The sequence below is a fragment of the Aotus nancymaae genome, unplaced genomic scaffold (genome assembly GCF_030222135.1).
Source record: "Aotus nancymaae isolate 86718 unplaced genomic scaffold, 86718_ANA_hifiasm-v0.15.2.pri h1tg000018l, whole genome shotgun sequence".
Classification (NCBI taxonomy): Eukaryota; Metazoa; Chordata; class Mammalia; order Primates; family Aotidae; genus Aotus; species Aotus nancymaae.
The window spans coordinates 5,386,925-5,413,304 of record NW_026988430.1 but is presented as its reverse complement, the minus strand read 5'-3'; the positions used below and the strand labels follow the sequence as shown (position 1 = coordinate 5,413,304).

The following is a 26,380-nucleotide window of genomic DNA, read 5'->3' as shown; positions in this document are numbered from 1 at the left end:
GTGTGTAATAACCAGTGATTCTCAGGAGGGGTTAGATGACGCACGTGTGTAATAACCAGTGATTCTCAGGAAGGGTTAGGTGATGCGCCTGTGTAATAACCAGTGATTCTGAGGAGGGGTTAGGTGACGCACATGTGTAATAACCAGTGATTCTCAGGAGTAGTTAGGTGACACGTGCAGAATAACCAATGAGAATGCGAGGAAATCCCAGGCCCTTTGCTCAGTCTTGCTTTGAGCTGCTTTGTAACTGGTGACAGGGCATGTCACTGCCTCTTTCTATGGCCTCCTTCTTTAATGGAGAGCTGTCATGTTGAGATAATTGCTTATAAGCTGTTTTGAGATTATGAAATATACAAAGCTGCCAGCTTAGAAAGTAATAGTCATCACCATGGGAGAGGTTCATGTCAATTGGCGCTGGGAGCATCAAGCCCTGCCTGGTTCACAGTGTCTACCCTGAACATTCTGCTCCAAATCTTGCTGCAGAGCTGAGGAATAGCTGATGACTTAACGGCACCTATCCAGTTTGGCCTCACCCGATGAGCTCATTGAAAATCACCTAGGATGCTCATTGGATGAGTCACATCTTCCAAATCAAATGGAGAAAGAAGCCTCTTAAGTAAGATAAAAGGTAATGAAGAAAACATTTCACATAACCAGAGCATTAGAGTATTAAGTCAGTCCATATTAGACCTCTCTACTGTTTCTTCCTGGTTTGTTTCTGGTTTTCCTGGTAATAAATTAGAGTTCTTTTTCCTGTGTGGAGCCTGGTCAGGAAACCTTGCATGGGAGTCTTCGTGTTGCTGGGCCTTGGTTTTCTTATCTCTGAAATGAAGATGCAGGTCCCTTCCTGCTTTTCTGTGGTTCTGTGTGTGCACATCCTTCAAGCGTTTAGCATACACTATCTGCTGATTTGAAGAAACATTAGGAGTCATTTGAGCTTCCCACGGCCCGGGAATCATCCCTGTACAGTGTGATTCTTTTAAACAAGTTCTCTTGATATTGAATTTTTCCTTTCCCCAAGAGCTCTATAAAAATAGTGGTTTCTTGCCAGAGACAGCAAGACCTCAGAACTACTGACCTCCTTCTATGAACATATTATATGGCTTGTGTTTGGCTTAGGATCTTTTTAACAGACCATCCAACTCTGCTGTGAGAGGCTGACTCAGCAGAACCCCTCCAGCATGTGCCTGCTCTTCAGGGTTAGAGATTAGAGTGCCCTTCCCTGCAGCCCCGGGACAGGCTGGGAGCTGGTACTGTGCCTGTCTCCTGCTATGCCCTTGGGAGATGTCACACTGCAGCATTGTCGCCTAAGTTCCCACGAGTGAGTGCTGCCGAGTGCCACGTAGTCCAGGAATCCAGCCACTTTACTGAGGTGTCTTCCAGAGTGTGTGGTTAGAGCCACGTAGTCCAGGAATCCAGCCACTTTACTGAGGTGTCTCCAGAGCACATGGTTAGAGCTACGTAGTCCAGGAATCCAGCCACTTTACTGAGGTGTCTTCCAGAGCGTGTGGTTAGTGCCTCATAGTCCAGAAATCCAGCCACTTTACTGAGGTGTCTCCAGAGCATGTAGTTAGAGCCACATAGTCCAGGAATCCAGCCACTTTACTGAGGTGTCTCCAGAGCATGTGGTTAGAGCCATGTAGTCTGGGAATCCAGCCACTTTACTAAGATGTCTCCAGAGCATGTAGCTAGAGCCACATAGTCCAGGAATCCAGCCACTTTACTGAGATGTCTTCCAGAGTGTGTGGTTAGAGCCACGTAGTCCAGGAATCCAGCCACTTTACTGAGATGGCTCCAGAGCATGTAGTTAGAGCCACGTAGTCCAGGAGTCCAGCCACTTTACTGAGGTGTCTCCAGAGCATGTAGTTAGAGCCACATAGTCCAGGAATCCAGCCACTTTACTGAGGTGTCTCCAGAGCATGTGGTTAGAGCCATGTAGTCTGGGAATCCAGCCACTTTACTGAGATGTCTTCCAGAGTGTGTGGTTAGAGCCACGTAGTCCAGGAATCCAGCCACTTTACTGAGATGGCTCCAGAGCATGTAGTTAGAGCCACGTAGTCCAGGAGTCCAGCCACTTTACTGAGGTGTCTCCAGAGCATGTAGTTAGAGCCACATAGTCCAGGAATCCAGCCACTTTACTGAGGTGTCTCCAGAGCATGTAGTTAGAGCCACGTAATCCAGGAATCCAGCCACGTTACTGAGGCGTCTTCCAGAGCGTATGGTTAGAGCCATGTAGTCCAGGAATCCAGCCGCTTTACTGAGGTGTCTTCCAGCGCATGTGGTTAGTGCCATGTAGTCCAGGAATCCAGCCGCTTTACTGAGGTGTCTTCCAGCACGTGTGGTTAGTGCCACGTAGTCCAGGAATCCAGCCACTTTACTGAGGTGTCTTCCAGCACGTGTGGTTAGTGCCACGTAGTACAGGAATCCAGCTGCTTTACTGAGGTGTCTTCCAGAGTGTGTGGTTAGTGCCACGTAGTCCAGGAATCCAGCCACTTTACTGAGGTGTCTCCAGAGCATGTAGTTAGAGCCACATAGTCCGGGAATCCAGCCACTTTACTGAAGTGTCTCCAGAGCATGTAGTTAGAGCCACATAGTCCAGGAATCCAGCCACTTTACTGAGATGTCTCCAGAGCATGTAGCTAGAGCCACATAGTCCAGGAATCCAGCCACTTTACTGAGGTGTCTTCCAGAGCGTGTGGTTAGAGCCACATAGTCCAGGAATCCAGCCACTTTACTGAGATGTCTCCAGAGCATGTAGTTAGAGCCACGTAGTCCAGGAGTCCAGCCACTTTACTGAGGTGTCTCCAGAGCATGTAGTTAGAGTCATATAGTCCAGGAATCCAGCCACGTTACTGAGGTGTCTCCAGAGCATGTGGTTAGAGCCATGTAGTCTGGGAATCCAGCCACTTTACTGAGATGTCTCCAGAGCATGTAGTTAGAGCCATGTAGTCCAGGAATCCAGCCACTTTACTGAGGCGTCAGAGCGTGTGGTTAGTGCCACGTAGTCCAGGAATCCAGCCGCTTTACTGAGGTGTCTTCCAGAGCGTGTGGTTAATGCCACGTAGTCCAGGAATCCAGCCACTTTACTGAGGTGTCTTCCAGCACGTGTGGTTAGAGCCACGTAGTCCAGGAATCCAGCTGCTTTACTGAGGTGTCTTCCAGAGTGTGTGGTTAGTGCCACATAGTCCAGGAATCTAGCTGCTTTACTGAGGTGTCTTCCAGAGCGGGTGGTTAGTGCCACGTAGTCCAGGAATCCAGCCGCTTTACTGAGGTATCTTCAGAGCATGTGGTTAGTGCCACGTAGTCCAGGAATCCAGCCACTTTACTGAGATGTCTTGCAGAGCGTGTGGTTAGTGCCACGTAGTCCAGGAATCCAGCCGCTTTACTGAGGTGTCTTCCAGAGCGTGTGGTTAGTGCCACGTACTCCAGGAATCCAGCCGCTTTACTGAGGTGTCTTCCAGCACGTGTGGTTAGTGCCACGTAGTCCAGGAATCCAGCCACTTTACTGAGATGTCTTGCAGACCGTGTGGTTAGAGCCACGGTAGGCCAGGAATTTAGCCACTTTACTGAGGCATCTTCCAGAGTGTGTGGTTAGAGCCACATAGTCCAGAAATCCAGCTGCTTTACTGAGGCGTCTTCTAGAGCATGTGGTCAGAGCCACATAGTCCAGGAATCCAGCTGCTTTACTGAAGAGTCTTCAGAGCGTGTGGTTAGTGCCACGTAATCCAAAAATCCAGCCACTTTACTGAGGTGTCTTCAGAGTGTGTGGTTAGTGCCACGTAATCCAAAAATCCAGCCACTTTACTGAGGTGTCTTCAGAGTGTGTGGTTAGTGCCACATAGTCCAGGAATCCAGCCCCTTTACTGAGGTGTCTGCAGAGTCTGTGGTTAGAGCCACGTGGGAATCCAGCCACCTTACTGAGGTGCCTTCAGAGTGTGTGGTTAGTGCCACGTAGTCTAGGAATCCAGCCTCTTTACTGAGGTGTCTGCAGAGCCTGTGGTTAGAGCCACGTGGTCCAGGAATCCAGCAGCTTTAGGTGTCTTCAGAGTGTGTGGTTAGTGCTTGGGTTGAAGCAGCTCTGTCACTTTTGTTCGCTGCCTGGCCAGGGACCACATCAGTGCCCTCAGCAACATTCTCTCCCTGCACCCGGCTCGGGCCCTGTTACCCACATCTCCATTGTACCCTCTCTCTACCCTACCAGAGATTCTCTTTGCCTTCCCTTTATTAAAATCCTGACACAATCCCAAAGGTTTTTAGGATTGTAAGATTCTACATGCATACCTCTTTAAATGTTTTATTATGAAAATATTTAAACATATTCAAAAGTAGAGGAAACAGTATGGTCGGCCTCACGTACCTGTCCCTCAGCTTCATGATCTTATTTCATCTACAACTCTTCCCAGTAATCTCATATGATTCTGAAGCAACATCCCCACATACCCTATCATTTCCAGTTTTCTATTTTAAAGAATCCCAGACTCCTCCCAGTTTACTGAAGAGAAGGGTGTCTTAATTCCTCTCCAGGCTTCTCATCGGCTACCAGCCACCACTCTGCTCTCCCAGGCTGCCGGTCAGCTCAGGAGTCGAGGTCCCTCCCCGCTCCGCTGCAGTCCCTGCAGTGGGCACTTGGCAGGCAGGGCAGCAGGATCCGTCGCAGGAGGGCAGCTTTGCTGGGGAGGGGGGCTGTATCAGGCATGCTGAGGACAAGGCAGGAAAAGGAGAGGGCCTGGGTGCACTTCACTCTCAGGGTCAGCTGGGCACGCTTGTTTCTGTCCTAGGTTCACTTCACTGTCGGGGTCAGCTGGGCACACTCATCTTTATCTTGAGTATCAGTCCCAACAGAATGATAAGACAAATTCTCAAGACAAAAGGGTCTGATTGCTGTGATACGGAGCTGCGACCTGATTTCCACTGCAGCCCTTCCCTTCCCCAGTAACAGGTGACACTGTCCTGTGAAGATCCAACACGTTGTCCTGTCTCCATTTCAGATGCAGTGGCAGAATGTAGAGCATGTCGGTGACCAGAGCCCCTACGTCACTTCTGTCATCCTTCACATCAAGCAGAACGTGCCCATCATCCGTGACAACCTGGCTTCCACACGGAAGTACTTCACTCAATTCTGCATTAAATTTGCAAAGTAAGTCCTGAGATCTTCTCATCTCTGTTTTTTTTTTTAATAGACTTTATGTTTTAGAACAGTTTCAGCATTCACAGCCAAATGGGGTAGAGTACAGAGATTTCCTGTGTACCCGACCCCACACGTGCACAGTCTTCCATTACCAATACCTTCTCTCTCTCACACACACACACATACACACACACACACACACACACACACACAGTGGTACCTGACCCCACCCATGCACAGTCTTCCATTGCCGATACCCCCACCACACACACAAAGCAGTATCCAACCCCACACATGCACAGTCTTCCATTACCGATACCCCCCCCACACACACAAAGCAGTATCCAACCCCACACATGCACAGTCTTCCATTACCGATAACCCCCACACACACACAAAGCAGTATCCAACCCCACACATGCACAGTCTTCCATTACCGATACCCCCCGACACACATACACACACACACACACACAACGTGTTACAGCTGATAAGCCTGCACTGACACATCATTGTCACCGGACTTCATGGTTTACCTGGGTCATTCTTGGAGCTGTACACTCCATGGGTTTGGACAAACATAGGGTGACATGCGGCCACCACTCCAGTGTCACACTCAGCTGCATTGTTTTTAAAACCATAGTTCCCACCAGCATCCCCACAGTTTGGGTGTCCCAAGCATCCAGCTGGGGTTCATTCTGGTGCCTGCAGTACTAATTTTAATTTGTATGCAAAAGAAGCATCATAATAAAATCAAATTGTCCACATAAAGTCATAGGCAACAGTAACAGCAGTGCAGCCCCCAGCCAGGTCATGGCACACGGAAATGAATGGGGCCTACTGTTTGAAATGTGCAGGCGTCACCCCCCTTGCCCGAGTTTGGATAATTACAGTGCCTTTTCAGGGATTTCATAGATACATTTTGTCTCTGGCTGGCTTATGAGCCTTTCAAGGGTAGGAGCCATCAGTTCTGTTTCTTTCCAGCCTTCTTGTCCTCCCTCCCCTGGCATTTTTTTATCATGGCTGCTAGAATTTATCTATTAATACTTGTACACGTGCTTGGTCCAAGGAAGGTACTAGAAATTGGGACGAGCAAGTCATGGAGCTCTATGGCCAAGGCGGGCGGAGTGCACCTGAGCCAGTGTCTTCCTGCCATGGCCAAGGCTGGCAGAGCACCTGAGCCAGTGTCTTCCTGCCATGGCCAAGGCGGGCGGAGTGCACCTGAGCCAGTGTCTTCCTGCATGGCCAAGGTGGGCAGAGCACCTGAGCCAGTGTCTTTCTGCTGTATCCTCGTATGTGGCCATTTCTGGCCTGAGTTTTGAGGCAAGGGAAATAGTTTGGTCCTCTGCTGATTGCCACCTGGCTGTAGCCCCATTTCCTGTGATAGCAGGCAGTGTCGAGGGTCAGCATCTCCCCTGACCAGTTATCAAGCAGGCATTTTGGCAAACTTCTCGGGAAGGGCTTCAGGAGGGTCACCCCAGTCCAAGCTACTGTATTTGGGTTGTTCCTCGTCCAGGCCCCAGATGGTGAGTTAGGACTCCATTTCTGCCTTCCCCAAATCTACTTCACAAACAATCCCCTCAGGACTAACAACTATGGAGCGGCTTGTGGTGTCAGTGTTACTCTAGTTTGTCAAGAAAGGATAGAGTGGACTCTGCAGGGAGGCATTCCTGTCTGCAGTAAGGCAGATGGACCAGGAGTTGAAATTCCCTCCCTCCCTGGGTGCTCATTAGTGTGTTAAAAGCACTGCTAATAAATCACACTGTGACACTCCCCATAACTGCTGGTAGAAGCAGCGCCTCTGTAAAAGTGTACTGTGACTGAAAATCTCCAGGCTGGCTGCTCAGGGGTCTGATTGAGCTTTTGTTAAAGTGAATATGGAGCCCACTGACTTAGCCAGTCCCAGCACCTCCCAGCACCAGCCTCACATTCTCTCAGAGACCTTGAATTCCATGTCTAAGCCCAGGTTGAGTGCACTGGGGATTGGATGCCCATCTCATCTGGAATTGCTCAGCCTGGGATCTAGAAAGTGATGTTGCGTTTTCATCCATGGTGTCTTCTCATCCTTGTAAAATCCTGCTTAACAGAGGTGGGCGTTGTGAGGAGACTCTTCCCTGGCCAAAGGCAATGGCCACCACCCCCCTGATGGCAGAAGAGCCCTTGGCAGTTACCCAGCACATTGCTTGGTCTTCTCCTCAAAGGATGTGTGTCTGCTCCTTTTATCCCCCCCACCCCCACCTGTAGACTGGTACAGAGAGAGCCAGTTCAAGGGCACAGCCAAAGCTGTCTTTTATTATTATTATTATTTATTTATTTATTTTTGATAGAGGGTTTCACTCCGTTACCCAGGCTGGAGTGCAGTGATGCAGTCACAGTTCACTGCAGCCCAGTCTCCTGGGCTTAGGTGATTCTCCCACCTCAGCCTCCTAAATAGCAGGATTACAGCCACACACCACCACACCTAGTTAAGCAATACAGCTAATTTTTGTATTTTTTGTGGAGATGAGATTTCGTCATGGTAGGACCAGGCTGGTCTCAAACTGCTGGACTCCAGCAGTCTGCCTGCCTCGGCCTCTCAGAGTGCTGGGATTATAGACATGAGCCACTGTGCCCAGCCCAAAGCTCATTCTAATGTGAAACAACTTAGGTTACCAGCCAGTTGCAATTGGTCATGGATTCAGTCTCACATCTCCTGCCTGGCTCTGGTTTACAGCACCAAAGAATCTCTTCCAAATAGGCCCTTGTTTGCTCTCCTTCCTGATCAGCAAGCCATCTCCCAGATCTGATCTCTGCACCCCAATTTCCTTTCCTGTAACTTCCTTTCTACCCCACCAGCGCAAACCCATAAGTGTTTCCTCTTACCTCTGTTTACTGTCTTGAGCAACAGCTGCCTTTCCTATTGAGACATCAGAGTCCACAGCCTGGTGAAGCTGCAGTTGAACCACAAGCAACTTCCCTAACCCACTGGGCCAATTCTCCTCCATTCAGACAGCTCTTGTAATAGTGCTTGGGAGGATGAAAGGAGAAGTCACATAGTAACTTCCTGGTAAAGTGCTGATACCAAGCTGACATTAAAGTGGAAGATGGCCAGGTGCCGTGGCTCACGCCTGTACAATCCCAGCGCTTTGTGGGGCCGAGGTGAGCGGATCACTTGAGGCCAGGAGTTTGAGACCAGCCTGGCCAACAGGCTCTACTGAAAATTAAAAAATATAAAAATGAAAAAATATAAAATTTAGCTGGGTGTGAAGTATGCGCACGCCTACGATCCCAGCTACTCAGGAGGCTGAGGCATGAGAATCACTTGAACCCGGGAGGCAGAGGTTGCAGTGAGCCAAGATTGCACCACTGCATTCCAGCCTGGGCAACAGAGCAAGACTGTCTAAAAAAAACAACTGATTTCTTCAATGTACATTCACTTGAGCATCTCCTGTATCTCAGACCCAGAGTTCAGTGCTTTGGCTTGGTAAACATGGCCCCATCTTCATATGCCCTAACAGTCAGGTGAAGCGAAATAGACACATAAGCAAGTAAGTGTAATGAAGTGGGTTAGCTGTTAGGATAGAGGCCTGTGGACTCCATGTAGAGTATGGCGAAGGCAACGGAAGAAAGGCTTTCCGGAGATGTTAAACAGGATCTGAGAGGTGCGTATGTACTGACCCAAGTCCCTTCTAGGAAAGGCACTCCAAGTGAGGGAACAGTGGAGGCACAGAGCATTGTGCCTGCAGAATCATGGGATCCTCAAGGGGCTCAGTTGGGTTGAAGCACTGGGAGGCCAGGGCTTAGCAGGATGAGGCTGGGTACAGAAGATGGAGCATCGGGGAAGCCCGGCCAGGCGCAGTGGATGAGGCCAGGGACAGAGAATGAAGTGTCGGGGAAGCCCGGCCAGGCGCAGTGGATGAGGCTGGGGACAGAGGATGGAGCGTCGGGGAAGCCTGGCCAGGTGCAGTGGATAAGGCTGGGGACAGAGGATGGAGCGTCGGGGAAGCCCGGCCAGGCACAGTGGATGAGGCCGGGGAAAGAGGATGGAGCGTCAGGGAAGCCCGGCCTTGGCCCGGAGCAATAGCTCATGCCTGTAATCCCAGTACTTTGGGAGGCCGAGACAGGTGGATCACGAGGTCAAGAGATCAAGACCATCCTGGTCAACATGGTGAAACCCCATCTCTACTAAAAATACAAAAATTAGTCAGTATGGTGGTGGGCACCTGTAACCCCAGCTACCCGGGAGGCTGAGACAGAAGAATCGCTTGAACTTGGAAGGCAGAGGTTACAGTGAGCCGAGATCGCGCCACTACACTCCAGAGTGAAACTCTGTCTCAAAACAGAGAGAGAGATAAGCCTAATTTGTCGCTTTTTTATCCACAGCTCCTTCATTCCCAAATTCATCACCCACCTCTTCAAGTGCAAGCCGATTAGCATGGTAGGAGCAGAACAGGTGAGATGGATTTGGTGTCGGCATTTGCCGGACGGCTTTTGTTGAAGATCAAACACATATCTGTGTAGGACAGATCTCCTTGGGAGGAATAAAATTGATGATTCCCCTGTTTGGGGACAGTATGATGACTGACCTGGAAGGTTTCTTAATTCATTCTTCCGTTTATTTTAAAAAATTTTGTTTGAATGCCTACTAAGGTCTGGGTGCAAAGTATAACACAACAAGCACCACAGAAAGGTCCCTGCTTCCTAGTGCTCACACTCCAGTAAGTAAAGGTAGCTGGGCATGGGGGCAGCTTATGCTGTAACCCCAGCACTTCAGGAGGCCAGAGCGGGCAGATCACCTGAGGTCAGGAATTCCAGACCAGCCTGGCCAACGTCGTAAAACCCCTTTTCTATTAAACATACAAAAATTAGCCAAGCAAGGTTGGGAGGCCAAGGCAGGTGCATCACTTGAGGTCAGGAGTTTGAGAGCAGCCTGGCCAACATGGTGAAACCCCATCTCTATTAAAAATACAAAAATTAGCCGGGCATGGTGGTACATGCCTGTAGTCCCAGCTACTCAGTAGGCTGAGACAGAATTGCTTGAACCTGGGAAGTGGAGGTTGTGGTGAGCTGAGATCGTGGCACTGCACTCCAGCCTGGGCAACAGAGTAAGACTCCATCTTAAAAAAAAAAGTAAAGTAAATAAATAAATCCCAGTGACAGGAGGCTGAGATGAGGGAGGATCAATTGAGGCCAGGAGTTCAAGACCAGCCTGGGCATCATAGTGAAACCACTGTCTCTCAAAAAAATAAAATATTAGCTAGGCACGGTAATAGTATACACTTAAAATCCCAGCTGCTCAGGAGGCTGAGGTTGGAGGATTCTTTGAACCCAGGAGGTGGAGGTTACAGTGGGCTGTGATCGTGCCACTGCACTGAAGACTGAGCGACAGAGGAAGACTCTATTTCCCCTGCAAAAAAAAGAATATTTTAACAATTATAATAAACTCAGACCTAAACCCAGTATCTTCAGAAAAATATCAATTCATTCAGTGTTTACTTCCATCATTTTTTTTTTTAACAAACCACAGATCATACGTTTACTTCCATTTTGAGGTGTGGATGAGAAAACCATCTGCAGGAACTGAAGTTTACTTAGTCAGACCCCAGGCCAGTGCAAGTGGGCAGTCGGGGAGTGTGGATCTTGACAAGCTCAGACTGGGGAGGTCATAGGTGGGAACTGCAGGGCAGCGTGGCCCCTGAGGGATTCTCACATGAGTGCAGGTTTAGCCTAGCCTGTGTTTGCCCTGATGTCTGGGCCTTGAAGCTGTGGGCGTGTTCACTTAGGCAGCAGAACCATCAGAGTCCAGTTAACTCAGCAGTATTCACAGACAGAAACAGACGTGGCCTTGAGTCACGGAGCGGCTGCCATCCCAACTGGAACAAAAGCCGTGGCATTGGAAGCTAAGGTTCCGCCCAACCTCAGCCATGTCTGCTGTGCTGCCAGGGTGCTAGATCCTAAATTTAGGTTGTGCTTTAATACTTATGCTGAAAATGGGACAGGAAACGTTTTCTGCTCTTTATTCTCTTCTGAGTACTGTATAAAGTGAGTTATTTATCTTTGGGCCCCAGAGTCCTCTTGAGCAATTGCAAGGGCATGAGGAACTGACCCATGCCGATATTTATAATGCTTCTTGCTAGTCTGTGATTCTCACATAATCTTGTGGGATTCGCAGGGTCATTAATTAGTCTTACAGCTGTGGTCACCTATGAAAGCTTTTCTCTCCCTTGAGATGAGGGATAAGACAAGAATGTCCATCGTCACTGTTTCTATCCCATGTTGTCATTGAAGTCCTGGCTAGGACAACAAGGCAAAAAATAAAATATTTTTAAAAGAAACAAAATATATACAGATTAGAAAGGAGAAAACTAAACTCATTTTTCATGGCAAATGTAATTGTGATAAATCCAAAAGGATCTACCAATAAACTATTGGAATATAAATTTAGCAGGGTTGCTGGCTATAGGTCAGTATTTTAAAATATATTTCTTTTCTTTTTTGTTTTGTTTGGTTTTGGTTTTTTTTTTTGAGATGGAGTCTTGCTCTGTCACCAGGCTGGAGTTCAGTGGGGTGATCTCAGCTCACTGGATCCTCCTCCTCCTGGGTTCAAGTGATTCTTCTGCCTCAGCCTCCCAAGTAGCTGGGACTACAGGCATCCGCCACCATGCCTGGCTAATTTTTTTGTCTTTTACTAGAGATGGGGTTTCACCATGTTGGCCAGGATGGTCTCAATCTCCTGACCTCGTGATCCACCCACCTTGGTCTCCCAAAGTGCTGGGATTACAGGCGTGAGCTACCGCGCTGGCCTAAAATACATTTTTATATACCAGCAGCAAACAATTTAAAAATGAACCTCTTGAATGAAATACTTGTTTGTTTTTTTGCTCTGTTGCCCAGGCTGGAGTGAGTATAACTGTGAGCACAATCACAGCTCACTGCAGTCTTAACTCCTGGGCTCAAGCAATCCTCCTGCCTCAACTTCCCAAGTAGCTTTGACTACAGGAATGTACTACCATGCCTGGCCTTTTTTTTTTTTTTCCCATAGATGTAGGGTCTCCCTCCCTGTGTCACCCAGGCTTACCTCAAACTCTTAGCCTTAAGCAATCCACCCTCCTAAGCCTCCCAAAATCCTGCTTACAGGCATGAGCCATGACTCCCAGCCTTAAATGACATCATTTACAGTAGCACCAGGAAACATTAAATACCTGGGAATAAATCTGTCAAAAATGTACAAGTCTTCTACACAGAAAACTGTACAATATTAAGACACAGAATCCTCAAGGACCTTTAAAATGACAAGATAGCTCATGTTCATTGATACAAAAGACTCATAAAGAAATAAATGTGGAGTCTTCCGAGCCTACTGTGACTGAGGAGGCTGCCCAATAAGAAATAAAAATTTAAAAAGTGGTAAATTATTCCAAAATTAATCTATAGATACAATTCAATCCCAATTACTGTATCTATTAATCTATAGATACAGTGGAATCCCAGCAAGGGTGTGTGTGTGTGTGTGTGTGTGTGTGTGTGTGTGTGTGTGTGAACTGATAAGCTGATTTTAAAAGTTAGATGAAAATACAGAAAACAACAGCTAAAATAATCTTAGAACTGGAGGAGGTAAAGCTCAGGATATCAAGACTTATTGTAATAGTATTGTAATTAGAGCAGTGCGGCACTGGCCCCAGGGACAAGTAGGCTGACAGAACAGATTTGAGTTCAGAAATAGACCCGCACATATGTAGACATTTGATTTATGACAAAAGTGGCATAATTCAGTTTGGGAAAGAGAGTCTTTTCAGTAAATAGTGCTGGATAATTGGATATCCATATTGGAAAAAAAAAAATCTTGACCTTTATCACACACCATGTATACAAATCAATTCCAAAGAAGATTTGGTGAAAGGAGGACATGTGTACATTCCTGGTAGTAATGCAAAAATGGTGCAGCCATTTAGGAAAAGAGTTTGGCATTTACATAGTTACCACATGCCCCAGCAATTATACTCCTAGATATATACCCAAAAGAGTTGAAAAAGGCCAGGTGCAGTGGCTCACACTGTAATCCCAGCACTTTTGGAGGCTGAGGCGGGCAGATCACCTGAGGTCAGGAGTTCAAGACCAGTCTGGCCAAGATGGTGAAACCCTGTTTCTACTAAAAGTACAAAAATTAGCCGGGCATGGTGGTGTGTGCCTGTAATGCCAACTACCTGGGAGGCTGAGGCAGGAGAATCACTTGAACCTGGGAGGCAGAGGTTGCAGTGAGTGAGATTGCACCACTGTACTCCAGATTGGGTGACAGAGTGAGACTGTCTCAAAGAAAAAAAAGAATTGAAAAAAATGTGTTCACTGAAAAACTTGTACACAAATGTTCATAGCAGCACTATTCATAATAGCCAGAAAGCAGAAACAACTCAAATGTCCATCAGCTGATGAACAGATAAACAAAATGTGGTATATCCATACAAGGGACTATTATTCAGCCATTAAAAGGAATGAAATACTCATTCATGCTACAATACGGATGAACCTTGAAACTGTGTTAAATGCAAGAAGCCAGACATGAAAAGCCACATATTATGTGACTTTACTTTTATAAAATGTCCAGAAAATGCAAATTCATAAAACAAAGTAGATTAATGGTTGGCATAGGGTGAGTGGGGTGGGGGAAACGGGTGTTTCTTTATGGGGTGGTGATGTGGTCTGTAACCAGGTATTGCTGACAGCTGCACAACCTTGTGAATATACTTTAAAAACCAGTGAATTTGGGCCGGGCGCGGTGGCTCAAGCCTGTAATCCCAGCACTTTGGGAGGCCGAGGCGGGTGGATCACGAGGTCAAGAGATTGAGACCATCCTGGTCAACATGGTGAAACCCCGTCTCTACTAAAAATACAAAAAATTAGCTGGGCATGGTGGTGTGTGCCTGTAATCCCAGCTACTCAGGAGGCCGAGGCAGGAGAATTGCCTAAACCCAAGAGGCGGAGGTTGCGGTGAGCCGAGATCGCACCATTGCACTCCAGCCTGGGTAACGAGCGAAACTCCGTCTCAAAAAAAAAAAAAAAAAAAAAAGCCAGTGAATTCTACACTTCGAAAAGGTACATTTTATGGTTTTTGAATTATATCTCAAATTTGGAAAATTAATTCCAGGTGGATTATGGCTCTAAAAAATAAGACAATAAAGCTTCTGGAAGATAATATAGAGAATATGACCTTGGGTTAGGCAGAGATCCCGTAAACAAAACATTAAAAGCACTAACCTTAAAAGAAAGGATTGGTTATTTGGAGTACTTAAAATACCTTGGCCAAGTGAGGTGGCTTGTGCCTGTAATCCCAAGACTTTGGGAGGCTGTGGCAGGAAGATTATTTGAGCCTAGCAGTTTGAGATCAGCCTGGGCAACACGGCGAGACCCCATCTCTACAAAATAATTTAAAAATTAGCCAGGCATGGTGGCATATGCCTGTAGTCCTCGCTACTTGGGAGACAGGAGGATCAATTAAGCCCAGGAATGTGAGGTTTCATTGAGCTCTGATTGTACCACTGCACTCCAGCCCAGGGGACAGAGTAAGACCCTGTCTCTAAAAATAATAATAATTTTAAAAGAGTGATGATACCAAGTGCTGGTAAAGATGTGGAGCAATGGAACTTTCATAGGTGCTGGTAGAAATGGAAGTTAGCACAGCCCCATGGGAAAACTCCTAGGCAGTTGGCCAGACAGTCCCTGCCCAGCGATCCAGCAGTCCTCCTCTTGAGTAGCTTCCATCCCAGAGAAACGAGGACTTTTTGACCACCAGACGTGCACAAATGTTCGCAGCAGGTTATGAGCAGAAAAGTAAGCTCCAGTGATGGAGAACAGGAGAGTGGTTGCCTTTGCTGGGAGGGAAAGGAGTGCACTGACTGGACGAGAGGTGAGGGAGCCTTCGGGTGCCAGAGATGTCCTCTGTCTTCCGTTAGGCAGTAGGGTGTCGCCACGTCTGGATGTGGCCCAGCTGCACACGTGGCGCTTGTGTACTCTATGAAAGTCATGCCGAAATTTTTGAAAGAAGCAGAACATGTCCCCACCTTGGTCCACCCTCCTCATACCCCGAGCTGTCTGCTCGGTGCCACCTCACTGAAGAACTTTATATGGTTGGGCCAGTATGGTTCAATATATGGTTTTGTTCACATGGTTGTCTTCTAGGGCCTGTATCTAATTTATTCAGAATTTTCATCACTACTGCTAGTCATCATGACCCCAAGAATTGTGGGAGGCTCTTTAGGAAGTAAAGGGCCCCTCAGAGATTTCCATTGCTGAGTGACAAGCGTTCACAGGCATAGTATACTGGCCGCACTGGCACCCCCATCCCTTCAACTACCTTAGCCAGCCCACACCCTCCAGAAAATATCACTGAGGCAGAAATGAAGTTGGCAATAGCCACCTCTTGCCCAATGTCTCATGCCTAGGAAGATCTGTTTCAAAGATGAGAACTAGCAGATCTTCATGATACATGGGACCTTTCTACCTTCACTTCCCACAGACAGCTGGCAAATCTGTCAGACGCATTCCCACCTTTTCAGACCTCATTGCTTAACGTAAAACCTGAGATCCAGATTTTCACCTCTCAGCTGTCTGGTAAAGACAGAATTTTATGGTGACTGGCCAGGGAATGCAAGTGTTGTATCTCCCTGTATGTGAGGGACACTAGAGAATTAGGTCTGGTTCATTCAAACCTCTCCTGTCACTTCAGATTATACAATTATTTATGCATATAACATATCTCTGGGAAGTAGAAAAAGTAGGAAATAGCTCCATATGCTTTAAAATATAATGACTGATTTTCTTTTTCCTACCAGCAAATGTATGCTAAGACATGGCTTTGATTTTCACAAGGCTCTCAAAATCTGTTACATGGAAGACAGAGTCGAGTCCTTGTCAGGCCTCAAATGGTATTCTTTAAACAAAAATTCCAGTTAATCAATGTACAGAAAATAATGTATAGAACACTAGCTAACCACTCAGCTCAGCAAAATGTGTAACATGTTTACACCTTTGCTGTACATCTTTTTTTTCTTTTTAAGACAGTGTCTCACTCTGTTGCTCAGTCTGGAGTACAATGGCACAATCAGGGCTCACTGCAACCTCTACCTCCTGGGTTGAAGCGATTCTTGTGCCTCACCCTCCCAAGTAGCTGGGATTACAGGTGTGCAGCACCACGCCCGGCTAATTTTTGTATTTTTAGTAGAGATGGGAATCTCACCATGTTAGCCAGGCTGGTCTCTCCACCCACCTCAGCCTCCCAAAGTGTTGGGATTATAGGCGCGAGCTACTGTGCCCGGTCTGTATTTTCTTAAAGTTTTTCTTTATATATCGAAGAGTTTAATCCACCTGGAATCGAGCATGTGTATTCTTTTTTTTTTTTTTTTTTTTTTTTTTTTTATTGAGACAGAGTCTCGCAAAAAGTGTATGTAGTGTGTTGTAGCCAGGCTGTAGTGCAGTGGTGTGATCTGGGCTCATTGCAGTCTCCGCCTCCTGGGTTCAAGCAATTCTCCTGCCTTAGCCTCCCTAGTAGCTGGGACTACAGGGTGTGCACCACCACACCAGCTAATTTTTTGTATTTTTAGTAGACACGGGGTTTCACCATGTTGGCCAGGATGGTCTCAGTCTCCTGAACTCGTGATCTGCCCGCCTCGGCCTCCCAAAGTGCTGGGATGACAGGCGTGAGCTACCGCACCCGGCCGACCATGTGTGTTCTTGAGGGGCTCATGCTAGGTTCCTTCGAGGAAGAGCAGCAGTCATTTCCGCCGGAGCTCTGGGAAGTGTGCCAGTGCCGGGCTCTTCCTGCGGGCCTTGGGCAGCCTGTGCCATTCCCCCTCCAGGAGGCTTGTGTACCCTTTCTTCTGAGCGGAGAGGAAGAATGTTCATTTCTGGAAATCTAGAAAGGTCCAGAATGCTCTGGCACTTTGCTGGCTACAGTAGAGTGAGCTGCACGCGTAGGCCTTTGACTAGCTACAGAACCACAGGAAACTACTCTGACCTTAGCGTCATTTCTTACACCTGAATTATTCCAAATAAAACACTGACGTCTCCCCACACGCTACTAATTTTGTCAAAATTATAATCACCATAACCCTTAAGTTAATAGTGTCTCTCCTTACATAGTTAATCTCTAGTCATTAATTCTTCTGTCCAAAGCAAAGTAAATGGGAAATTGGAGGATGCAAAGTGTGACTGGGCCTGAAGGGATCCCATTTCTCACCTGCTTGATGGAATTACAGAAGGCTTTCCAGAGGAAGCAGGCAGTGGCAGATGGAGCAGGCCTTGTCCTGAACAAGAGTCTGACCGTCATCAACCGAGTCTAGTGGGGGCATTGGGGGCTGTCGCCCAACTCCTGCCCTTGTCTGCGTGGTGGCTATGTGGTTCCATTCTCCAAGCCATCTCAGCAGGCCAGAGTACACCCATCTGGCTTCAGCCATTTCTCTGCTCCCTGGTTGCCAAGAGCAGTGGCAGCAGGAGCCAGTGTGAGCCCTACGCCAGAACCACCCAGGGACATTGACCTGGGCAGTCGGAAATGGGACTCCAGCTTCCTGGCCACCTTTTGTCTAACCCCATCCCATTGCACGAGATGAGTTTAGCGAGCTGGTAAACTTTTTCTGGAACTTTTTCTCATCTGTACAATGGGAATGATAACCCCCAGAGCAAACAGGGCCTTATGCAGACCAAATGTGACAAACCTTCCTCAGGTCATTCCCAGCAGGCGCTGGGCCATCGGGACTGTAGGTGTCCTAGATGATTGGCATCCCAGAGAACCAGAACAAACAGAGGAAAAGGTAGATTGCCAAAATACAATGTTTACATTTGGGTAAATCCACAACCTCACTAACATCCAGAGGAATTAAAAACAACAATAATGAGTTGCTGTCTTTTGCCTAATGAAAACCAGGATTTTAGGAGTTTTCAGTGCCAATAAGGGTGCAGTCTGCACTGCTGGCAGAGGTGTACATGGGTCCATTCCATTGGAAAGATCCTGACGTTTATGCTGCCACACATCACAGAGTACTGCAGGGCCTTTAAAAGTCACGATGCTGCTGCTTTAGAGGATAGGGTCTCGCCATGTGGCCCACGTTAGAGTGCAGCTAAAAATCATGTTCTCACTCATAGGTGGGTGTTGAACAATGAGAACACATGGACACAGGGAGGGGAGCACTATACACTGGGGTCTGTTGGGGGGGAGGTGGGGACAGAGATGGGTGGGGAGTTGGGGAGGGATAGCATGGGGAGAAATGCCAGATATAGGTGAAGGGGAGGAAGGCAGCAAATCACACTGCCACGTATGCACCTATGCAACAACCTTGCATGTTTTTCACATGTACCTCAAAACCTAAAATGCAATTAAAAAAAAAAAAAATCATGACTGCAGAGATGGGAAAACACAGTACAAAAATTTTACATAGTAAGTGAGAAAACCAGGTTATAAAATTATGTATACATACAGTATAATTCTGACTTAGTTTCATGGCGGGGGTTGTGGTTTGTTTTTGAGACAGGGTCTCACTCTGTCACCCAGGCTGGAGAGTGCAGTGGCACGATCTTGACTCACTGCAGCCTCAGCCTCTCAGGCTTATGTGACCCTCCCACCTCAGTCCGCCCCAGTAGCTGAGACCACAGGTGTGCACCACCATGCCTGGCCGATTTTTGTGTTTTTCCATGTTGCCCAGGGTGGCCTCAAACCCCTGAGCCCTACAGAGCCTGCTGCCTGGGCCTCCTAAAGTTCTGGGATCACACGCGTGAGCCACTGCTCCTGGCCCCTAGGTTATTGTATATATTTTTTACTTACATACACATAAGCTGGCTTCTTGATGTTTTTCGTAGGTGATGGGAATTATACATAACTTTTTTCTTTTATATTTCTATTTCCCAAGTTTTCTGCAATAAGAATGTATCATGCGCATAATCAGAAAAATGTTACTCCTGGGCATGGGTCCACTCGGTGCTGGGTGGCTGGAAGGGGCCGGTCACACTCTGCCTTGCTCCACAGCTGCTGCTGGACACCCACTCCCTGAAGATGGTCCTGCTTGATCTCCCCTCCATCGGCTCGCAGGTGGTGAGGAAGGCGCCCGCCAGCTACACTAAGATCGTTGTCAAAGGCATGACCCGGGCGGAGATGATCCTCAAGGTGACGGCTTGTGCCTTTCTCGGGGATTCTGTGTAAAAGGGTCGGTTGTTTATTTCATCTCTGTTTCCAAGAAGCTTTGGTTTTGAAGGCACCGGGTAGGTCCTGTCCCCAGCGCTCTCAAAGCAGGTCCACATTCTTGGGCTGGACTGAGTTTTTGGCCTCAAAAATTGTTGAAAGTCTGTGAGTAGTTATTGGGAGTCAGTAATTCCTCCTGACAAATGAATTTTTTGTTGTCATGGGATTCTCTTGTAATCAGATGTGGCCAAGCTTGGAAGTTCGGTGGAGTTGTCGCTGTGAGTCAGTCAGGTCAGGTATCTCTGCTGCTCAGCAGGAATTCCAGGCCCACATCTCAGTTACTCCCTTCCACTTCAGCCTTCTTGGCTTTCTGTGCTCTGTCTCCACTTTACATGAACTCTGAACAGATGTTGTAGTATCTGAATCTCATTGGCAAATGGATTTTTTAAAGCCCCATTTAACAAAGGATTGGTACTTCGGGTGATGAAGGTCTGAACCCTGAGCATCTGCCTCTGATTTCCACCATTTGGGAGAGCGGGGTTGAGGGCTGGAGAACAAATGATCCTGTCGTGACGTGTCTGAAAAGCCCAGGGCCTCTAGGCTCTTCAGGCTGTTCCTAAGCCAGATGACTCAGAGACGGCAGGAGTAGGAAGCAGCAGCAGGGCTTCAGACACCTGGAACAGGTGAGGACCCTGCCTGAACCTGGAGCTGTGGCCTGAGGACATGGGAAGCAGCCTGTTCATTTCCCTCCACTGCTGGTTACTGGCTGTGGAGGAGAGCATGCGGTCCGGGAGTTCTCTGCAGTGGATTCCTGAGTGAACCACTTGCCACGCTTTGGGGCAGTCTGGGGAATGCAGGAAGAAAGTCAGATACTGCATTCCAGAGCCAAAGGAAACGAATGTGAGGATTACCGTGCCCTTCCTTTCCTTTGTGTGTTAACTGATACTTTCAGTTAGTAGTTGCACGAAGTCCAGATTTTAAGTCTTTAGAAAAGTGAGGCAGCTTTGGCATTTTTGTTTTTGCAGAAATCCACTTACACCAGTGCCTTTTGCCACCCATTTCTCAGAAGTCATAGTACGTCGGGGCAGAAGGAGTGGGTACCGTGTACCTATGAAACGTCTAACAGGAGACCCTCTCACGCAGTGTTTCCCAAAGGGTCCCGATGTTTTGACAGTCACCTGGGACTCCACCAGGGCTGCTGAATTAGACTATTTAAAGGAAGGGCTTGGGAACCTGTGCTTTACAAAGCCGTGCAGTTGATATTTGGGATTCAGCAAATTGAGGACACGCTGCTCTAGTTGAATGTGAAGATGAGATGGGGCCTGAGGATGAGAAGGAGACCTCACAGGATGCATTTTGCGCTCGGCAGGCAGTGAGGGAGAGCCCTGCGCTGCTGTGAGCTTTCCTCACGGGTCTGCCCATCTCCTCCTGGCAGGTGGTGATGGCCCCTCATGAACCGCTGGTGGTGTTCGTCGACAACTACATCAAACTTCTCACAGACTGCAACACGGAAACCTTCCAGAAGATCCTGGACATGAAGGTGAGTGCAGGCTCCGGATTTGTCCACGCTTGCCATCCTCCTCACACTTGGTTCTTAACTGGGGGTGGGATATAGGTTCTTGGGGGATTTTCTCAAAATGCTTTGCCGGGCTCCAGGGAGCTAACCAGATTCGGAGAAGCCTTTGGAGGAGGTGGTTGTGGGCGTGTGCTCTCGAGGATTCATAGGCCCCTGCGCAGGGGAGGAGGGCGGAGGATGAGGACAGAAGGGTTTCCTCCCCGACCTCCTGGACCTGCCCTTCTCTCTCAGCCCCTTCTTTCTCTTCCATGGCCCTTTCTTCCTCTCTGTTTTCCTCCCAGGCCACTACCCAGGGCTGGCGATTAATTCTCTGAGGAAAGCGGTCATCCTCAGCCTGGAGTGACTCTGCTGTCTGCAGAGTCTCTGCTGACCCCCATACCCAATGCTGCGCTCTCCCCGTGGGCCGTTCTGGCCCAGCCTTCCTGACGGTTCTTCTCTCTCAACTCCAGGGGCTGAAGAGGAGTGAGCAGAGCAGCATGCTGGAACTCCTGCGCCAGCGGCTCCCTGCACCACCCTCGGGGGCGGAAAGTGCCAGCTCCCTGTCCCTAATGGCGCCAACACCAGAGCAGGAGTCTTCTCGCATCCGCAAACTCGAGAAACTCATTAAAAAGAGACTGTAGCAGCAGCAACAGGCACTTTGCTCCTGGCCGGCCCCTTAGCACCACATTCCCCGGAAGCCCCTGATGTCTCCTGTGCTCCCCGGGACACTCACATCATCAGTCTCCAGGCTTTCTGGGACATCTGGGTTGTTACTGAGTCTCTTCCATGCTCTGTCTTACTTCCTGCCTTCATCAGAGATGCTGAGTAAGGGCTGGGTTCTGAGAAGGCCATTTAGATGATCTCTGGTTCCCAAAGCAGAGGCAGCAGCAGGGGAAGGTCCCTGGGGTTCACTTGCTGTCCCTGAGCTGCCCCTGACTAGCAGAATTGCCGTTGACTCGTGTAGCCTCAGCACAGCTGTCATACCCTCTGACACTGGGTCCACCGCGAACCTCCCCATCCAGGCAACTTGTATGAGGAAGCCTGGATCTCAGCCCTCCCTCCATCCCTTCCCCCCTCCTCCCCATCTCCTCCTTTCCCTCCCTCCCTCCTCCTCCTCTTCTCCCTCTCTCCCTCCCTCCCTCCTCTTCCTCTCCCTCACTTCCCCTCCTCCTCTCCCTCCCTCTCCCCTCCTCCTCTCCCCCCCTCCTCCTCTCCCTCCCTCCCTCCCTCCCTCCTTCCCTCCTTCCATGGCTGTTTGAGGTTTCCCCTTCAGCCAGAGCTGAGTTTCCTTTCCTGTCTCTGGGTTTGTCCCTACGGCCAGAGTGGCAGATTACAGGTTCTTTATGGAGGCAGTGGAAGCAGGCATATTCCCACGGAAATCCCAGTTTCCTGGCCCATATTTTGTTTCTGGTACTTGTTATGACTTTACTTGACTAAGTTATCCCTGTGTTCCCCCATTTTGCAGTCATCTCCAAAGGAGAGTGTCCTTTGTGTCTGTTACCGGGAAGGTCGCATGCGCCAGGCCTTCAAGCAGGTGTCCTGTCTGCCCTGGGGCTCCTGACCAGGGTGTGGGCAGACCCAGATCTGACAGACGGCTCTGTCTGGCACACTCACCAGGTTATGTGAGCAGATTCTTCCTCCATTTCTTTCTTTCTTTCTTTTTTTTGAGATGCAGTCTCACTCTGTCGCCCAGGTTGGAGTGCAGTGGCATGATCTTGGCTCACTGCAACCTCTGCCTCCCCGGGTTGAAGTGATTCTCCTGCCTCAGGCTCCCAAGTCACTGGGACTACAGGCACCTGCCACCGCACCTGGCTAATTTTTTGTATTTTTAGTAGAGGTGGGGTTTCACCGTGTTGGCCAGGCTGGTTTTGAACTCCTGGCCTCAAGCAGTCTACCCTTTTCAGGCTCCCAAAGTGCTAGGATTACAGGTGTGAGCCACCGCGCCCGGCCCTTTCCTTCATTTCTTTACTCCCACTCTGCTCCTGGCTTTTAAGGAAGGGAAACCAGGAAGTTTACTTGGAATATGTTTCCTAGGCTTTCTCATCAGATGAAGCCGTGGGAACATCCGGGAAGCCCGTATCCTCGAGTCCCTTTGTGCCGGCTCATCTTCAGGTCCACAGTACTTTCCAGTGTCGTCTGAAATAGCAAAGGTGGTGTGCAGTGTCCCAGTGACCTGTTCCTGTGTGATGAGAAGGAGCTGGGGGCTTGGGATGCCTCAGGAACAGAATGTTGACCTTACACACCACGCTGAGAACCTGGCCTGGCCTGGAAGGCAGCTGCCCCCACCTGCCCTTCCTGTCCCCCATGTGCTCTCTGTGGCAGGTCTTCTGGCCTCTGGCGCCCTCCTGCATCCGGAGAGCAGGCAGCCTCTGATGCCCACGGCTTCCCTAAAACCACGCCTCAGTTAGCCATGACCACAGCTATAGGCAAACTGCTATTGTTCCTGCCGCTTCTGTTCAAGAATGGTACCTTGCCAGGCACAGCGGCTCGCACCTGTAGCCCCAACACTTTGGGAGGCCAAGGCAGGAGGATCGCTTGAGCCGGAGAGTTCGAGACCAGCCTGGGCAACATAGAGATGTATACAAAAATAAAAATTTGCAAGGCATGGTGGCATGCACCTCTAGTCTCAACTGCTTGGGAGGCTGAGGTGGGCAGATTGCTTGAGCTTAGGAGTTTGAGACCAGCCTGGGCAACATGGTGAAACCAAAAATATAAAAAATTGGCCGGGCACAGTGACCCACGCCTGGAATCCCAGCACTTTGGGAGTTTGAGGCGGGTGGATCACCTGAGGTCAGGAGTTTGAGACCAACCTGGCCAACAGGGTGAAACCTCGTCTCTACTAAAAAGACAAAAATTAGTTGAGTGTGGTGGCGCATACCTGTAATCCCAGCTACTGGGGAGGCTGCGGCAGGAGAATCACTTTAATCTGGGAGCTGGAGGTTGCAGTGAGCCGAGATCACACCACTGCACTCCAGCCTGGGCAACAGAGCGAGACCCTGTCTCAAAACGTTTTCAGGAGAGGGAATTTCCTGAGAATCCATAAAACTTGTAACAGCCATGCAGCAGGAAACGTTAAGGTTTGGAAACCGGCCTGGAAACCCGATTTTCTCGTTCCCACCTTGGTTCCCAACATAACCACCTGCTCTGTGCCCTGCGTCTCTGCTGGCCTTTCTCCCGACGCCGTCCAGCTCTGATCCTGAGCCTCATTTCTTCATCAGTTTCCAGGCTTCCCTGCTAGTTGGTATGACTCGTACAAGTGTCTCAAATTCCAGGACAGGGAGAAGACAATGAGTGATCAAGGAGGTGCGGCCTTTCGCTAAGGTCTATTAAGAAAAGATTCCAAAGAAGACAAGGGCGGGGAGGGGGTCGGGAGAGCTCCCGGAAAGCCCAGTAAGGGCAGAGAGGGGGTCGGGAGAGCTCCCCGGAAGCCCAGAAAGGGCAGGGAGGGGGTCGGGAGAGCTCCCCGGAAGCCCAGGAAGGGCCGGGGAGGGGGTCGGGAGAGCCCCCGGAAGCCCAGTAGAAGATGCCCCCCCAGCCCCTGGGGTTGCTCTGGTGAGGTTGTGCAGCCTGAGCTGTATAGTCAAAAAGGAGCGGTGGGCCCATCTCCAGGTGGCACAGCTGGTTCAGCCGTCTGTCCTCGACCTGGGAATGCTGGGAAGCCAGGGACTGCTGCACCTGGTTCTTGTCACTCCTGGTGTGTGTTCACAGATCCCCACTCCTCTCTTTGGCTGGTTGGTGAGGAGTTGTTTTCGGGACAGCCCGTCACAGCATTGAGATGTCAAGCTGCTGTTTCACTGTTGGTGGTCACAGGCAGGGAAGCTGCTTTCTTGATTTATGGCATTGTCAGTAATCCCCAGGGAGCCCACAGATGCCGGCAGGAGTTATGTTAAATGTCTCCTTGACAGGATGGAGGGCTGTGTGAAGATGCTGCGTTCCCTACTGGGGGTGCACATCAGAACCACCCTGGGCCTTTAAAAAAGTACAAATGCGGCCCACACCTGTCATCCCAGTACTTTGGGAGGCCGAGGTGGGCGGATCACGAGGTCAAGAGTTCGAGACCAGCCTGGCCAACCTGGTGAAACCCCATCTCTACTAAAAATACAAAAATTAGCTGGGTGTGGTGGTGGGTACCTGTAGTCCCAGCTGCTTGGGAGGCTGAGGCAGGTGAATTGCCTGAACCCGGGAGGCGGAAGTTGCAGTGAGCTGAGATCGTGCCATTCTACTCCAACCTGGGTGACAGAGCAAGACTCCATCTCAAAAAATAATAGTAAATACTAATAATAAAGTAAAAGGAGCACTCCTGGATAAAAACAGCATCTAACAGCTCTGTGATTCAGCTAAGCCAAGATGTGCCCATTCCTTCCCCTCAGTCCCTTTTCTCTTAGACCCTTTAAGAACAAAAAAACAAGCAACTTTGAAGTCACTTTGGTCATTTGTATTATCATTAAAGCATTCACTGTGCTCTTCTTACGGAGACCTCTCTGATAGCTGGGTGAGAGGTGCGCAGGCTGAAGAACATTCTGTGTGGACTGACCGTGAAAGAGGAGCCGCGGTAGGCAAGGTGTTCCGATCTTCAAATCCAGCTCAGGATCGAAGCTAACTACTGCCACCCCTTCCTATCTCCAGAACAAAGAACCAGCACCCAGGACTCTGCCCACCCCGAGAAGGGTGCCTGGTTTCTCATGTCTAGGGTTGCTTCTCTAAGCAGACAAGCCGAGACCAGCGAGATGGTTACGGGGCACGCAGAGCGATGGGGCGTGTCTGAGGCTGCTGCCTGGAACAGGGGACGGCACACTGAGCCTTCCTGAACTGCCATCGGATGAGGAGACCTGGTTCCCTGTTTGCGGAAGGTCAGGGGAAATGCTGAAGAGCACTTGGAATAACCTGCCTGCTTGAGGGTGACGGCAAGTGTTTCACACTCTTGTCTACTCCAAGTCAGATTCCTAAAAATAAAATAGCCTTAGAAACATGGACATGTGAAACGCTGGCCTATGTGAAGAGTACGGTTGCATTTTATCTGTTAAATAAGAATTCCCAGAATAGCCTCTTGGACCGTCAGAGTTCTACACCTTTGGGAGAGAGAAATTTCCTTAAAATAAAGGGATTGCTTTTTTGTGTAAATAGCTTTCATTTTCCCCATCTGGAAGTGATTTCTCCCTGTGTGGTGGAGTACAGAAGGCTGCAGTTAATTAAAGCCTGACTGGATATCATTTGCTCGATGTATTTCTTTACTGCTGACAGAAAACAGAGCAGACTCTAGGAAAGAATTAGCGAGCCTGTGACCCTGGCCCCCCCAGCGGCTGCCCTTCTCCCTGGAGGATGTGCCCCTTCCTGGACAGTCTGAGGGAGCGAAGCGCCGGAGCGGAACATGGTCGGCCCAGCCCAGGCCTGCCTGTCCGGTCGCGGTGAAGCCCCTGGGATGTGTTTAGCGTCTGCTGCTGACCTGGAACCCTTCTCGCACTGTGAATTTCTATCCTGTTACCGTTCCCTTCTCCATCCTTACCGTTGCAACCACAGCCTGCTTTTCCAGTGACTGCCGAGCGATGTCTATCCTGCA

General features: G+C 49.1%; 1 protein-coding gene across 2 annotated transcripts in view; it reads left to right on the top strand.

Annotated features, from left to right (window-relative positions):
- The window catches only part of VPS53 (VPS53 subunit of GARP complex), a 172,080-nt gene extending 146,047 nt beyond the window's left edge, over positions 1-26,033 (top strand). For both annotated transcript variants that reach the window (XM_012461778.2, XM_021667278.2), the window contains 5 exons: positions 4,989-5,137; positions 9,491-9,560; positions 19,116-19,253; positions 20,704-20,808; positions 21,294-26,033. In XM_012461778.2, the coding sequence (XP_012317201.2) occupies positions 4,989-5,137; positions 9,491-9,560; positions 19,116-19,253; positions 20,704-20,808; positions 21,294-21,464 (633 nt within the window). In that variant the 3' untranslated portion in view covers positions 21,465-26,033. The remainder of the gene's footprint in view (positions 1-4,988; positions 5,138-9,490; positions 9,561-19,115; positions 19,254-20,703; positions 20,809-21,293) is intronic.
- Positions 26,034-26,380: the final 347 nt, after the last annotated feature.